Here is a 17,718-nt window from a genome sequence, read left to right as displayed (position 1 = left end):
AAAGTATTCAAATTCACATACCTTCAGCTTCAAACTCACATAGTTCAAGCTAAGAAACTGAAACATCCCTAAGGTTAGGGCTGCTACCTACCTAGCTTATTGGTTCATCAGCCGAATTCCCTGTGCATTTCTTACCATGTATCACATACACAGGATAACTCAGACCAGAGACCCCAATACAAGATGAAAGAGAAGACAAAAAATCCTAGATAAATAATCAAAAGGATCCTTTATTGTAAATGTATATAGTACCATAATTCATCAAAATAATTTATAATAGTTAACTCTCTTAAATATAATCTTATAAATGATGCCTTCTGAAGTTTAATGTGGGTTCAATCAGTTTATTTAAAACTATTTAGAACATGGTATTAGAAATTAAAAAAAAATTAACTGTCATCTACAAAATCTTCTAAGAAAGGAAATCATGACAAGTTCCTGATCGGATAAACGCCACTCCATTATTTAGAAGCATAAATAAATTTGAATAGACACATCAATTTCCTGGGCTTTATCCTTCTATACACACCTGACTCTTTAGAGAGTTAAAACTGCTTCTGGTTTCCTACCGTAAGTAAGAAATCCCTTAACAGCAGCTGAGAACTGACCGGAACCCCTTGGTGAACCAATACTTCTTCACCTCCCGGTGGTCACTCGGGGCTGCGACCTCTACTGTGGCTGACGTCTCACCTCTGCTAGTGTCCCAGGCGTCTCCATGTTGAGGACAAGCATGACAAATCACCATTCCAGCCACAGCATCCACCTTAACCTTCCAAATGCCACTGCTGTGAGGAGGAGCCATCACAGATGGCCATGGCAACAAAACCTCTGCGACTCAGTGGATCGACCGCTCTCAGGCACTGTCCAACTGACACCTGGTACAGCCGATTATTCCTCTGAAAATAAAGCGGTGGCAAGAAAAAAACACCACCAGTTACTTGCTTTAAGTTAAAACACTTATTGCCAGAATATGGTAAAGAAGAGACAGTCATCTAGAAGAGACGTGGAACATTTCAGATTACTTACTTATTTATGGGATGCTACAAACTCAGAACCACCTTCTACAAGGTAAACAGACTATGAGTCCCTCTGCCATGCTTCCTCCCCTCAGCCTTGTCTGTCTCCTCACATCCTCCCATCACCACTAAGCAAGCGCCTCACCCCAAAGGTCCACTGCTGGGATCCTCCTGACCCATGGCACTTCATGAGTCGTGGTGGGTCTGATGAGCGAGTTTCTGACATATCCAGGCAGAGGAGATTATTTAAAACCAATTCGTGCTCTTCATTATAAATCCAAATCTAAGGAAGAAAATAAAAGATCAAAACCTCAAGTTTTGCTTCAGATTCTGAAATGCAGACTGCACGACACTTCACACATTTGTGGAAGAATGGATTTATTTTGTATGGTCTCTTACAGCAGGAACAGACCAGCTTAGTTATCTGACAATGGGGTGAATTAACACAGGAGAAAGTGAGGTGCAATTCCAGGAAGAAATGTAAGCAGTGGCTGAATTAACTTAATTGACTGTATTTAATTGAGCACAAGATGATTGTAGATCTTCCCCAATTCCAGGATTTCACAACTCTACAATGCTTGTAATTCTCACACTGTGTAGAACTGAAGGAGCCCAGTGAGGCGGCTGGTTTGCCTTCTGTACAAAGAAAACACACGAGGCTATGGTTTTCGTATCTCCCTCATCTGCTGGGCAGTGATGATGTGCATAAGCTGTCATGTCCCATCATCCTGTGGAATCGTAAGTACACTCTATTCTGGGCTCGTAATAACATTTGCACTGAGATTACAATTCCATTGATGGCCCCAAAGCAGGATTCTCCTTAGATGTGCCAATGATCTTTGAGAATAGTTCTCTTTATGGTGTCTCAGATTATTTTCAAGAACAAAGGCCTGAAACTGGCTGAAATGGCCAAGTGCAGTGAATACACGTATTCTCCAATATGCACCATCACTGACTTGAGAAGGACAACGTTTCCTCCTGTCCTCTGCATTAACTTATCCATCACTGCTTCGACCTACAGGCCCCAAATGGGCGTGTGCTGCCTCTGTCGGTACGAAGAGAAGGCTCCCCATCAGCGCCATGACGGAACACCAGTGAAACACAGATGCTGATGTTTTATAATCTGTGTTATCTAACAAAGGAGCCACCGGTCCACACGTGGCTACTGAGCACTGGGAGTGTGTCAAGTGTGACTGAGGAAATGAAATGTAAACTAACTAAAATGAAATAAAATGACCAATTCAACAGCCACATGTGGCTAGGGTATAAGTGCAATTCCATGCAGTCACAACATAGTACGGATAGGAGAGTGTAACTCCATCTCCTCAAACCTCTTACAGTTTCTGGAACAAATTTCACCAATCTCATCCTACTACAACCTAAACCACCAAAACCTCACTACAATTTAACACTTCCACGTCTACAACACTGACACCTCTCGCACCCAGATGTGGCACAAAACCCTTTTTAAACCATGTTTTCCAGTACGTTAACACCTTAGATAGTGTGCATGAACTCTCCTAGAAATAAGATGTGATCTATGAAATTTCAAAGGACACACTCTATCCAAAAAGGGCCCAAGTGTTCTTTTCATTCTTGAATGACCCCATCCACCACTCAAATGGAAGCGTAAGTAAACGAAGCTTGCTTACTTACGACATGTTTTGAGCATTACAATCTTGAGGCACTACAACTAGGAGATTAGAGCAATGTTAGGTTATGCTATTTCATCAGATACAAAGCAGTTTGCAATAAGTTTTCTGCTTATTTTTAGGTTCACTTAGTATCGCTCAAAGGACACATAAATTGAGAATAAATTATGTGAAAGACATGAAATTGTGCTGTTTCCTCTGATGAACTACTAAAAATCAGTTAGAAAAACTCAATTTCACAGAAAACTCTACAAAAGATATTCTGATTCATCCAATGCAGATTTAATGTTCTGGGCCAGAAAGAAGATGCATGTCCTTTGCCATTTCTAACAAATTCATATAGCTTTCAATTCTATATAACTCAAATTCACTCTGTGTAACTGCAAAGTACAAATAATGCTCTAAACAAACAAAATATTACTATGACAAACAATGACCAGAGGTAGGGAAAATGTACAAAGGAGACCACAACAGTATTAGATAGATGATCTCTGAAATCATTCCCAGCGTAAACAACTTAACTTCAGCAAGTGGTGCTGGGAAAGTTGGACAGCCGCATGTAAATCAGTGAAGTTAGAACACACCTTCACACCATACACAAGACTTAAGACATGACACCATAAAACTCCTAAAAGAGAACATAGGCAAAGGCAAAACATTCTCTGACATTAATTGTACCAATGTTTTCTTAGGTCAGTCTCCCAAGGTAAAAAAAAAAAAAAAAAGCAAAAATAAACAAATGGGACCTAATCAAACTTACAAGCTTTTTGTATAGCAAAGGAAACTGTAAGCAAAATGAAAAGATAGCCTACAGACTGGGAGAAAATATTTGCAAATGATGTGACCGACAAGGGCTTAATTTCCAAAATATACAAACAGCTTATATAACTCAACAACAACAAAAAGAAACAACTCAATCGAAAAATGGGCACAAGACCTAAATAGACATTTCTCCAAAGAAGACATACAGATGGCCAAAAGGCACATGAAAAGATGCTCAACGTTGCTACTTATAGGAGAAATGCACATCAAAACTACAATGAGGTACCACCTCACACTGGTCAGAATTGCCATCATTAAAAAGTCTACAAATAACAAATGCTGGAGAGGGTGTGGAGAAAAGGGGAACCCTGCTACATTGCTGGTGGGAATGTAAACTGGTGCAGCCACTATGGAAAACAGTATGGAGGTTCCTCAAAAAACTAAAATAGAGCTGCTGTACGATCCAGCAATCCTACTCCTGGGCATATATCTGGAGAAAACCATAATTTGAAAAGATACGTTGCACCCCAATGTTCATAGCAGCACTATTCACAATAGCCAAGACATGGAAACAACCTAAATGTCCATCAACAAATGAATGGATAAAGAAGATGTGGCACATATATATAATGGGATACTACTCAGTCATAAAAAAGAATGAAATGATGCCATTTGTAGCAACATGGATGGACCTAGAGATTATCATACTAAGTGAAGTCAGAAAGAGAAAGACAAATACCATATGATATCACTTATATGTGGAATCTCAAATATGACACAAGTGAACTTACCTACAAAACAAAGATTCACAGACACAGAGAACAGACTTGCAGTTGCCAAGGAGGAGGGGAGTTGGGAGAGGGATGGATTGGGAGTGTGGGATTAGCAGATGCGAACTATTATCTATAGGATGGATAAACAACAAGGTCCTACTGTATAGCACAGGGAACTATATTCAATACCCTGTGATAAACCATAATGGAAAAGAATATATATATAACTGAATCACTTTGCTGTACAGTAGAAATTAACACACCATTGTAAATCAACTATGCCTCACTAAAATAAATTTTAAAAAACAAAAAACCCCCAAACAATATAATTTTTAAAACGTCAGATTAAAATTTTGATGTCTGCCCCTCCCCCCTCAAGCCTGACTGCCAGCAGCTTCCCTTTCCTTCACTGAAGGACACTGTCCATGGACTGGCTGAGAGCCCAGAGGCCTAACTCACCTGATTTGGGTCACTGTAGTCACATGCCTTAAGCACTACTAGGCCTCCCTTCTGACTTGGGCGGCCCTGGGCTGCCAGACACTTGTGGGTCTGGAGGTGATAGAGCTGTAAAAGAAGAGATTGCTCTTGACAAGCTGGTATGTAGAGAAAGACCAATGTCAGAAGATGCCTTAGAATGCTAGAAAAGGAGGTTTTAGAGGAAATATGAAATTATTCCAGAGGTATGGATTCTAAAGGTCATAAAAAGATAAGCATTTTTTATTACTGAATTCTAGCTTTAGCACATAGGAGCATCACAATAGAGACTTCAAGGTTATAGGCAATTTTAACAATATATGCAGGCAGTGTCAAGTAGAAATTCTACCTAAAGATACAAGTTTACTAATCTACTATAGGGGGGGAAGGAGATTAAATACCGTCTCTCCACTAAAGAACCTTAAAATGAAACTCAGGAAATAAGAACAAAAGGTACAAACAGACAGCACATAATTCAATATAATGTACATGCCTAACTGGAGATAAACAGATTAAAAATGCCATAGGAATGCCAAAGGTGGGATACATAAAAGAAGCAAAGAGTATCTAGTCTAAGTAAAATGATTAGTTTAAATATTAAATGTGATTAGATATGCAAGGCAAAAATAATAATGGTAAGGGATTTCAACTATATGGACATACACCGGTACCTATTTTTACTTAAAGAGAAAACACCTAATAATAATAAACACCTTGATGACTTTTATAAGATGGAGAGAACAACAAGATAGGAGAAGGCTCTAGGCTTAATTCTAGCCACTTAAGAATTGCTGGCATTATGAAAGAACCAGGAGAGGGATGTCTTCTTTATAACACAAAAGGGAAATTCGGGCAACAATTACAATATCTACACTTTCAGGAAGCAAATTCTAAGAAATGATTCAAGAAAAAGGTATGATTTTATGGCTAGACATCTAAAATTGAAGTGATATTATAAAACTGAAGAAATTTTATAAGAACCAAAAGGGAATATCTAAAGAACTGCGGTTGATCAATGGGTTTCTGCTAAGCTCAGATGACTGCTCAGGATGTCGGGTGTAAAACCTGACTTGGTACCACCACTTAGACCCTGACCACCATTTTTCACTTCCTGTCTGCAGTCAGTTCCAGAGCTGAGGCCAACAGTATACAGTTGCCCCATTTCTCCTTTGTTTTCCTTTTTGGACTGGTCTCTAACAAGTGAATTTTACACTCACTCACATTGCCTCTGTTTGTATATGCATATTTATAGCTATCCTCTTGGAAGCCAGCATATAACTTAGAGAAGCCATGTTCTCTTTAACACTGGCAGGTAAAGGATCTTAATATAAACAGCAAAGATATCAAAATTTCTAAGGTCTTACACCTGAGTAGAGGAAATTCTCCTAAAAAGAATATAATGGAAGGCAAGCCAGAGGCTATCCTTAAATATTTTAAGTCTACAATGTCATTTATTATATCACACAACATTTAATGAAACACTTTGCTAGGATCACTTTCTTACCCTTCCACGTTGGAGGACTTTGGGGCGTTTTGGCCCTCTATTGATAAAAATGGGTTGCTGGGGTTTGGCATTGGGCCCAGATATCTGCATCTCTGGGTAAATATTATCCAAATACCATTTAAATGATTTACAATCCAACTTCTTCCTCAATTCAACACGCTCACTGATATTTCCATAGCTTCTGGTTCTCAGATCAGGTCTTAAGGAAAAATACTGCTCCTGAATTTAAAAAAGAAAAATGAAAAATAAGAGAATAGATTTTTTTGTTTAAATGAATCACACCTCAAAAAAGCCATTACAAAGAAAAGACTGAGAGTTGCATGTGGCAGAAGAGGAGGTGGGAAGGAATACAATGTGTGCAGGGTCTTGACAGGGGAAGCAGGGGGACTGTGTCAGAGCAAAGCCCAGCGAGCAGAAGAGGAGCCAGGTTCTGTGGGAGTCACAAGAGCGGACAGGAGGACAAAGAAACTGAAGAGAAACACAGTTCCTTCTGGTGCTGCTGTATCACCTCTCACAGACGAGATGCTTGGAAAACTTAAAAAGGAGTCACAACAAAAATGAGTGAAAGACTGGGTGCAGAGAAGAGAGAAAAACCCAGAAAGAGATGGCCCTAAAGCCAAGGTCATTCAATGGAAATAGGCAAGAGAGAAAAGCAACCAAAGCCAATGGAGTTACTAGCCTTATCATCCATCCTTCTCGGTGAGAGATTTAATCTCACCTTATATTCATCCAACCAAACATGTGCCAGCCGCAAGGAGTTGTGTGTCATGGTGTCCTGGCCCTCCGGAGAACCATATGGTCGCCTTTTCCGGAAAATGTGTCCAACTCTAGAGCAAGGGATGATGAAGAGCTTACCTCCACACATCCAGATCTGGTCAGAAGCAGAATATGTGTTAATGGTTCCTCACAGTGCTGTGAAATCGATGTACGAATTTTCATGAAACAGGTGTTTGTGAAACCTTGCAAGATGTTTTATCTTATTAGATATAACTATTCAAATAGAATAAAGTCAAAGTGTGTATTTTTAAAAAAATTATCTGTCTTTACGATTAAAAAGAAACAAAACTCTAAAACAATGTATATTCTTTTACTGCCCTGTGTCTAAAATTGTACTTACCATACATGTTGTTTTAACATATCAAGGAAGTTGACCTTCAGGACTTAGGGACAAAGAATGCTTACTCATCAATCCTCTAATCTCAGTTCTACAGGTACTTTCTCATGAAACACATACAAACATACACCATTTTTTAGAAAAAAAAATTTTTAATAAAATATACAGAATAACTCTAGATTAAGATTCAGATCTTAGTTCTGGTCTAAATTTTGCCCTTGACTGAGTTACTTTATATAGGTATTTCAATTTTTATGAGATTCAATTACCTTATCTACAAAGACTAAACTAATAATATCTATTATACCTTGCAAATTTCAAATTCTAAAGATTAAGTAGGAAAATACATTTGCAAAAATACGAAATGGCACCTGCACAAGGTATTAGGGTATCTGATGGGGGGGAATCTGTTACGCAGACCGGGAGGTGGGAGGCGGGGAGTGGGGCCCTCTGCTAAGAGACAGAAATCTGAATTCTTTCCCTTGCCCTCTTTCTGCCTTTTCCAAAGACCGTCTTACCACCACAGCTGAGCCACAGACCCCACCCACAGCTGTCATCTGCCCAACCTTAGCAGCTGGAGGGAACGGTATATATAAAGGGTTCAGTAATCTATACGCAGGTGTTGATATCATTTATCTTATCAGCTGGGCTACTCCTGAAAGTGAAATGAGGAGCTATTAATAATCTCTCCAGGAGAACAGGTATGAGCCAGGATGGTCTCGCACAGTCAGGAAAATCTGATGACCCCAACTATATATATCTAGGGTTATCAAATAAGATTAACAAATGGACAAAGAATAAAACTCTAGATTAAATGCGCATGAGGACTTCTTAATACATACCCAACTATTCATTACAACTATCACTTTTAAATTCTTACAAAATAAATGCAAGGCTTCTTATAGACTTTTGATATTTTGAATGGGTATTATCCACATTATAGATTGTGGTAAAGTAGTATTCATTAAGGACAATTTGTTAATAAAGACAGTCAAAGAGAATTTACAGAAAATATGGGATCGTGGATGAAAATTATATTCCTTGCACACAGTTAATAATCAAGCATGCAAAAAAAAAAATTTACCCGAAATGATATTTCTAAATTTTCTCCTCCCCAGATATCCATGCCACTGTCATACTGTCCAAGTTCACTGAAATAGTTTCTGTTCATGGCAAACAATCCTCCAGCCATTGTAGGTGACCTAGAAAAGGAAAACAATTATTTTATCAATTCTATAGTCAATTATCTATCGTTCTTGTTTTAAAAAATTCAGTGCAGCTTTAGAACATCACTAATAGAAACTAGATTAACTATTATGAAACATTTTGTCTGATTTATGAGGGAATGAGCTGGGCCCCATAACTTAATTTTCTAGATCGCAAGCCCTGGCAAATGAAGGCTACTTTTCTAAGTATCACAAGTACTTTTAAAAATTGATTATAACTACTGTTGACAGAAATCCACCTGTATTATTTAATTCCTTCGACAGTCTCACAGAGCCACTGGGATTAAAAACTGGGCTCCAGGGCCTGCCAAGGAGAGAGCAGACAAACGTCACACTTTGAATTGGACTCAAACATGTGTTAGACCAGTGGTTCCCCAGGACATTTTTAGCTGTCACAGCTGTGGGGAGGGGTGCTACTGGCGTCTGATGGGTAGAGGCCAGATATGCTGAACGCCCTGCAATGCACGGGGCAGCACCCACAATGGAGAGCTCTCTGGCCCTAAAGGTCAGTCCTGTCACAGTCGAGAACCCCTGTGTTCCTGAGAACTGACGTGGACGGGCCCCCCAGAGCCTGAGGCGGCTTCCAGTGACGTCACTGGCCGAACCGCACCGGGGGCGTGGCGTCTAGTGTTCTGAGCAGCCTCCCAGAAGAGAAGCCAGAGTCTCTGCAGGAGAAAACACCGCCCCAGGATGAATGTACCTCCATAATTTTTCATATACAATGTCCAGCATTAAACAAAAATAAACAAGCAAACTAACAAATAACCAGGCAATCAGGAAGATAAATCACATGAAAGAAAAAAATAAGAGAAACAATCTACAACAGAAACAGGTGTGCAGGGGTTTCAAATAACGGAGGTATCAGGCAGAGACTTTTAACTGTTCAGTATGTTCAAGCATAAAAGGCAAGACTGAGAATCTGGCAGATAATCAGATGCTATCAATAAATAAACCAAATTTATGCATCTGAAAAACACTTCTGACAAAGACAGAAAAAAAAATGTCAGCAGCCAATGAGAGATTACCTTCAAAAGAAAAAAAAATTAGACAGTTGTTGGCTTCTCACCAGAAACAGTGGAAGCCAGAAGGTTCTTGAATGATACCTTCAAAGTCCTGAAAGAATATACCTGCCAGTCTAGAACCGAATATCAAGTAAAATTATTCTTCAAAATAATGGTGAAACAAACAAAGAAGTAAACAAACCCACCACTCTTTCCCCAACTTGATCCATGAGAGTCCCCCTGCACTCCCCCCTCTGCCTTTGCAGTTGATCAGTCCTCCCTTTTCCCTCAGCTTGAAGCATCTATGTCCAGTGTCTGTGAAATGATGTTTTATCTGTTTCTCAGGATAAGAAACAGCAATCATTCCACCAGGTGCTGGAAACTGATTAGCCTTGAGGCAAGGGTTTCTAGGGCCACAACTCAGGGATGTGTATTTAATTACAGGGTCCCCAGAAACCCCTCTCCTGGCTACCACAAGCAACGGCTTCTTTTCTGGTCTTGGGAGCCAGACCTGGACTGTTACCTCAGAGGCAGGGGCCCCACAGAACACGCTGGGGCTTCCTCTTTGGCCACAACTCAGCTCCCTTGAGACTTGAAGACTTCTGGCTGTCCTGCAACATGAGCCACAGTGACCCTGCCTCTACCGGCTCACAAGATGCCTGGTCCCTCTGCCTAATCCAGTCCCCCCTGAGCCACAGCCTGCTCAGGAATCAGTTGCAGCCTGTGAATCAGGCCAGAGCTTGCTTCGAGCCCAAGAAAAAAGCTGTCTTACTGGTGGAGGCTGGCCTTCCAAATCCTGGAGCCAGCCCTGCCAGCCAGGGGTCATTTTTGCCCTTTGGTGACCACTGTGTTCTTTCTCTGAAATATCTTACAATAGGTGATAATGTTGCTGACTCAAATTTCCACAAAAAGGAAAAAAAAAAAAAACTACCTCTTGAGTGACGTCCTGGTCTGTTCCTCTCTGAGGAATCTTGCGGGAAAAGAATACTGTTGCTTCTGCTCTGTTTCCATGTTTCTGTTGGGAAAGAAACCCCACCTGCCCTGGGGTGTTGGTGTTTTTGTCTGTGTTGCCATCCCAGGCCTGCGTTAGGGGCTTGTGTCTGCGTTGTAATGTCTGTACCATGTCTGGGGAGTCCTTCCCACCTGTCCAGCCAGGGGCCAGCCAACCCCTTGAAGAGGCTTCCATTTCCTTCCTATAACCCAAGGCACAGGGAGCACCACCTCCCGTGACCCCACCTTCAGGAGCTGTGGTGGCATGTGCATCCATGAGCCTAGCCCTGGGCTACCTCCCCGAGGCCCACCTCTACCCACAGTCCTGTACAGGAGTCGAGTAAACAGGACGTCTCTGAGCCCCTGTCCCCAAAGGGCCGGCCAAGGGCTGCCCGCCAGCCTGGTTCCATGAGTCCTGCATGACCAAGTGACAGCTGGCGGGCTCTGCTACCCAGGCCCCTGCACCTCCTGCCCTGCCATCTGGCAAGGGATGGGCCCTTTTCTGTGAACTGACAACCTGTGGAAATGTGACCAATTAGTGTGAAATGCATGTTTAGCAAATGTTAGGTACTGTAGTTGAACCAATAAATGTGAGTCCTTCTGCACACACACACACACACACACAAAGTGAAACAAAGACATTTTCGGAAAGAGAGGAATAATCACCTGAAGGTCCAAACAAAAGAAATACTAAAATGTGTTCTTTAGTCAAAATGAAAATAAATCCTAGATGGAAGCTTGCAGATGCAGAAAGGATAAAAAGTAACATAAAAGGGGAAATATATGGGTAAACGTAAATGAATAATGGTTACATAAAAAAGTCTTGTAGGGTTAAAAAAAATACACACGTGGGACTTCCCTGGCAGTCCGGTTAGGACTCAGAGCTTCCACTGCAGGAGGCCCGGGATGGATCCCTGGGTAGGGAACTAAGATCCTGCAAGCCGTGAGGCACGGCCCAAAAGTACAAAAACACACACCACACCACCCCCCCAAACACACATGTACACTTCAGCAATATAACTTGAAGGGGGATAACTGGAGTATGAACATTCTGATATCCTTGCGTTGTTTGGAGAAAATACCAATCTGTATTACACTTTGATATGTCAAGTATGAAGGCTGTACTTTCTAAGGTAACCACTAACAGAACAGTAGGTAAGAAACTATAATGTCTAATAATGGGTGGCAGCTGGGAACAGAATAAATGGAATTCAGGCCCAAAGCAAGTAAGAGCAGAGAAAAAAGAACATAGAATAGATAGAAAGCAAACAGTACCATTGTAATCATAAACACAAAAATGTAAGTAGTATTACTGAATGTAATCAACTTAGCCCTAATTAAAAGACAAAGTTTTCCACACAGGCTTAAAAACAAAAGCAACTACATGCTGCTTACAGGGACACGTATAAATATATGACCTCAGGAAGACTGACAGCAAAATGGAAGAAAAGTTGCACAATTAAATACTAATGAAAACAAAGCTGGAATAGCCATATTGATGTCAGACTATAAAGTGAAAGTTTCACTATCCTAGAAGTATAGAATGAAATACAATTCATAATGATAAATGATTTCATCACCAGAAGATTTAATAATTCTAAGTTGTCATGCATCTATTAACATAGCCTCAAAATATATGAAGAAAATATATAAAGAACTACAAGGAGAAACAGACACACAACTGTAGTGGGAAATTAATATACCATTTTCAATAACTGACAGAACATGTGAATTAAAAATTAATAAAAATATAGAATATTTGAACAACACAATGAACTTGACCCAACAAATACAACATCTCATCTTTAACAACTGCAGAAAATACAAATTCTGACCACAGTGTAAGCTAGGATTAAATAAAGACTATAAAGTTTCTGAATGCCTGTAAAATAATAAATGCACTGCTAAATAACCTACAGGTCAGAGAAGGCATAACAATGAAAATATTTAGAAATAAATGACAATAAAATATGATATATCACAGTTTGTGGGATGCAGCCAAAGCCATGATTAGAAGAAAATTTATTATCTCAAATGCATGTATTAGAAAAGAAAAAAGGCTGAAAATTTAAAAAGTCTAAACATCCAACTCAAGAAGTTAGCAACCTTGACATCACAGAAGTGAAACAGCTTACAGCCGAAAGGGGAGAAAAAGTGGAAAGAAGGAGAAAGCGGTGCTCATAGCCTCACTGTTCAAGCAAGAATGTCAAATGATGCTGTCAAAAGTCAACAGAACGGGGCTTCCCTGGTGGCACAGTGGTTGGGAATCCGCCTGCCAATGCAGGGGGACATGGGTTCGAGCCCTGGTCCAGGAAGATCCCACATGACATGGAGCAACTAAGCCCCTGCACCACAACTACTGAGCCTGCACTCTGGAGCCCGCAAGCCACAACTGCTGAGCCGGCGTGCCACAACTACTGAGCCTGCATGCCACAACTACTGAAGCCCGTGCACCTAGAGCCCGTGCTCTGCAACAAGAGAAGCCACTGCAATGAGAAGCCCGTGCACCGCAGCGAGGAGTGGCCCCCTCTCATTGCAGCCAGAGAAAGCCCACGTGCAGCAACAAAGACCCAACACAGCCAAAAAAAAAAGTCAGCAGAACAAGAAACAGATTTTTTTTAAGTATCAAAAGGAACCAATACAGTAACTAAAAAATCATCCTACAACAATAAAGGGAACATGGGAGTGATGTAAATTAGCTAAATCTTCATTTTTCCAACAGAGAGGGTCTATAGTTGGTTTTATGTTGAAAAGAGGACTATGCATATAATTTAGAGTTCAGGAAGTAAGAAATGGAAGACCAAAAATAAAAATGGTTAAAAGAATTTGCCTCTGGGGAGAAGGACTGAGAAGGGGGAGGCAAGGGTTAGAGCCTGCCAGTTCTCATCCTAAGTTGCTCTATACTGTTTGACTTATTACTGTGAATACATGTTTCTGATTAAAAATATTAAAAATTAAACAATGAAAAACAAATACCCATGAAGATGATGAAATAGGCAGAAAGTGGCCACTGCCCTACAACTACGAATGAGAACACACATAACAGTCCGAGGAACTTTCTTCTTGCACTGGCAAAGGGAAGCTGAAAATGGGGTCAGCGCTCCTGTCTGCCTCCCATCACAGTACGTGAAGTCGTGGAGCCCAGAAACACAGAGGGACAGTCCCCAGGTGCAGCCCTGCTCTCCTGAGAGATGTGCTCCAGCATCTAACTCCCACCTGCAAGGCTGGGGAGCAGAGGGTGGGTAGAGACCCGCACTGAAAGCCCTGGGAAGAAGAAGGGTTACAGGCATGTGAAGACTGGAAGACAACTGAGAGCTGGGTGTGCTTTCTTCACGGACTTCACACAGAACTGCAACAGGTTCTCTCACAAAGCCTGAGAACAGAAGACAACCCCACCCTGCCAGGAGAGCACCTCAGCCACCTGAGCTGGCCCAGCTCTCTATCAGCCTCCCCTCCAAGTCTGGTTCGGATGAAAGGAAGCTGGCAAGTACCCAAAGGCCAGCTGAGGAGCCAATGGCATTCTAGTCGCCTGAGGTGTGGGGAAAACGTTATCAACTAAAGGTGAAGACAGGCATGCCTGTGACTGGGCAGTTTCACTCCTGTAAGCGAGAAGCCATGAATAAGAATGCTGGCAACAGCACTCTTTGTAAGGTGGAAAAAAACCACTGAAAACAACCCAAATGCCCCGCCCACAATAAACTGGATAAATGTTATGATACATTAGTATAACAGAATATTATACAGCAATAAAAATGAATCAACTATAATGCAGCACAGAGGCTTTTAAAGCAATACTGACTAAAAGAAGACAGTGATGAGTCCCATGGCTTCATTTATATGAAGTCCAAGAGCAGGGAACTGGACTACGTTACATCATTTAGAAATCATACATAGGTGGTACAACTCTCCAGGAGAGCAAGGAAATGATGAGTGGGTCAGGGTAATGACACCTCTAGGGACAAGGGCAGGGGCTGTGGGTGCAAGATACAGGGGGCATGTGGGTGCTATTTCTTGACTTGATGGTAGTTTCACAGTGTTCACACTATAATCATTTATTAAATTGTATGCATATATACATGTATACTTTTTACATGCTATTTTTTTTTACAGTTAAAAAGTTTTAAAAAGGGACTTCCCTGGTAGTCCAGTGGTTAAGAATCCACCTTCCAGTGCAGGGGATGTGGGTTTGATCCCCGGCTGGGGAACTAAGATCCCACATGCCGTGGGACAGCTAAGCCCGTACACCACAACTACTGAGCCTGCATGCTCTAGAGCTGGTGCGCCACAACTAGAGAGCCTGCATGCCTCAACTACTGAGCCCACGCACTCTGGAGCCCGTGTGCCACAACTAGAGAGGCTGCGTGCTGCAACTACTGAGCCCACATGCTCTGGAGCCCACATGCCGCAACGAAAGACCCCGCGTGCCGCAACAAAGATCCCACATGCTGCAACTAAGACCCAGTGCAGCCAAATAAATATATATTTTTTAAAAGCTGTATTAAAAAAAAAGTTTAAAAGAATAGGTCTAAGAATTTTAAAAAGTAAAAATACAAACGTCTCTGAAATCTACATGAGAAATTTAAAAGAAAACAAAAATAAGGAGAAATAACATATAAGAGATTTATAATATGAGAGAATATGGATGAAAATTGAAAATAATTCACATACGATGACTCAGTAATTGTACGAGTGGGAATCCGTCCTAAAATCCTAGTTATAGAAAAGGCTTATGTATTAAATGTTCTTCTCAGTACCACTCACACTAGCAAAGGACTGAAGATGTGTTAACGACCAGTGCAATAACCGTGGTGTGTGATATAAACAACACAGCACAGGGGGTCCTCCCAGGCTATCCTATGCAACAATTATCCCAGGATATTGTTGACTTCTTCTGCCTTTCTCACTAAGATATAAATCCATGAGGGCCTGGACAATTTCTTATTCATAAATCTTGCCTTAGGACTTGGCAGAGTACGTAAAATTCAGTAAGCACTCAAAAATTTTTCACGGACAAACAAGTTAAGCCAACACTTTTGCTTCCCGCAAAGAAAAAGGAATTATCTTTGAGCATGTTTCCTCTTCTGGGAATTTTTCACACATACAGGAGAAATCTTACTTTATTGGCGCAGTAGCTCCGTCTGGTCCTCCGAGCTCAGAAAGGGGAACGAGGTCCCATTTGAAGTGCAGCCCCCAGTTGAATCCTCCCCGCACCACAGGGGACGAGCTGTAGGCTAGCGTGTCAGCGCTGATGATGTCGATCACCGGGCACACCACCATTTGCCGGTCCTCCCGGATGGCAGCCAGCAGGGGCTGCAGCCACATCACATTCACCTCACAGTGGCTGTCCAGGAACACCAGGACTTCTCCTGGGGAGGCAAACAATAGAGGCCCTGAGAGCTGCACCGCACTCAAGTTAGGTATGGCCACCAGTTCAAGTGCTGATGCATTTACAGGCGTGAAAGGTAACTGCCACCCTTCCAGCCCAAACTATTAAACCAGTACTCAGAAGTCTGTTAGCCAGGAATTCTGTCTGAAGCGTACTGCTATGATTGAAGAACATATGCAAACGATGTGCACAACCTGTGAAAAAATTTACAGACGATTCATATTCTCCCAGTAAAAAGATTCAGAATCTCACAGGAACAATTCAGTTCTCTGGACAGCCAGGTATGGAGTGCGGTGCAATGATAGTGGTCAGCTGTGCGTATTTTTAGTACAATTATTGTAATGGAAATATTTATAAGATTAGTATGTATTTCCCTGCCTTAGTAAACAGAGGTTAGAGAACCTAACTCATTTTCACTGGTGACTCGGACACATTACCCCAGTTATCAATTATGGCTACAACACAGCGATTCTCAGGAGTGAGAGAAGCGTGCAGCCCTCTCATCACGTCAGCAACACAGCTCCCTTCTCCTTGGATTCACCACTTGCCTGCCACGCGCTCATTTCTTTTTCTTCCATTTCCCACCCTTCCTTTCTAATCCCCCTAGTCTCATCAGCCACGGGATGCTTTTTTTTTTTTCTGTGGTACGCGGGCCTCTCACTGTTGTGGCCTCTCCTGCTGCGGAGCACAGGCTCCGGATGCGCAGGCTCAGCAGCCATGGCTCATGGGCCCAGCCGCTCCGCAGCATGTGGGATCTTCCCGGACCGGGGCACGAACCCGTGTCCCCTGCATCAGCAGGCGGACTCTCAACCACTACGCCACCAGGGAAGCCCTACGGGATGCTCTTTTCTTCTAGTTAATAAAGTTAAAATCGTAAAGGTTTTATCATGCATTTTTAACTCCTCTTGATAAATGTGAGCAGGAGTGAGGGTTTCTTTGATAATCCCAAACTTCTTTGATAACTTAATGGTTATTCTGAACAGCTGAGAAACTTAGAATCCATCATCAGACAGCATTATTATTTTTCCAAACATTTATCCATGAAATGTATTGATACAGATTTTACGTGAATTTCATAAAGCACTGGATGCATCCTATTCCAATTAACAGTAGCAGAACTACCTCCATCAAGAAAGTTCTCCAGGATGACAGTGACTTAGTCATGTCCTTCAAGGCCTCCTGTGAAGGACTTTATGAGGATGTTAAGAGCATACAGCTCACCAGATGTCATTTAATACAGAAAGGCAGAATGTTCAACCTGTACACTATTCAAGTGAAGTGAAGTCAATTCTATCAAGTTTCCTCTGAGGAGAAAATGTATAATACCATTTTTTAATTCTAAAAATGTTACTTTTTCAATTAAAGCCAACTTAACTAAATGCAGTAAGATAATAACAGTCACATCGAACCTGAGATTGATTTCCCAAAAACTGGCTTATTTTTTGACAGATCCTAAACTATATTTGAACAAGGACCAACAGACCATAAAGAAAAAAACTACATGACTATTGTTACCTGAAAAACAATAAACCTCAGTAACAACATACTATAACAGTATGATGTTCTGCGACATAATCTTTCCATTCCCTGCAAATACCCCACAATTTTCTATCTCGTGCCTTCAATATGTCAAAACTAGACTCTAAAGAAGAAAACTCGCCTTGAACTCAATCTGCATATCGCTGCAGAATGGATGGAGGGGAGCTACTTCTCATTTTTTGTTAATTGCTCCTGTTCACTGCAGGTTTAAGAGAAAGGAGGGAAGAAGAAAGATTCTAAAAATGAAGTCACAGCTAAACCCAGCAAATGGGACAGTGGGT

General features: G+C 41.4%; 1 protein-coding gene across 2 annotated transcripts in view; it reads right to left on the bottom strand.

Moving 5' to 3' along the window:
* Window positions 1-203: 203 nt before the first annotated feature.
* Window positions 204-17,718, bottom strand: part of GALNT11 (polypeptide N-acetylgalactosaminyltransferase 11) — a 57,302-nt gene continuing 39,787 nt past the window's right edge. Inside the window, exons 6-12 of one of the 2 annotated variants that reach the window (XM_081243842.1) lie at window positions 15,629-15,878; window positions 8,380-8,497; window positions 6,900-7,052; window positions 6,182-6,400; window positions 4,663-4,767; window positions 1,162-1,299; window positions 204-896 (exon numbers count right to left, since the gene is read on the bottom strand). In XM_081243842.1, the coding sequence (XP_081099968.1) occupies window positions 765-896; window positions 1,162-1,299; window positions 4,663-4,767; window positions 6,182-6,400; window positions 6,900-7,052; window positions 8,380-8,497; window positions 15,629-15,878 (1,115 nt within the window). In that variant the 3' untranslated portion in view covers window positions 204-764. Of the gene's footprint in view, window positions 897-1,161; window positions 1,300-4,662; window positions 4,768-6,181; window positions 6,401-6,899; window positions 7,053-8,379; window positions 8,498-15,628; window positions 15,879-17,718 lie in introns of those variants that run through there. The other variant, XM_081243843.1, reaches the window with a different exon arrangement.

The sequence above is a fragment of the Mesoplodon bidens genome, assembly GCF_964165515.1.
Source record: "Mesoplodon bidens genome assembly, chromosome: 9".
NCBI lineage: Eukaryota > Metazoa > Chordata > Mammalia > Artiodactyla > Ziphiidae > Mesoplodon > Mesoplodon bidens.
The sequence above is the reverse complement of the archived record's forward strand: the minus strand, read 5'-3'. Positions and strand labels throughout refer to the sequence as shown.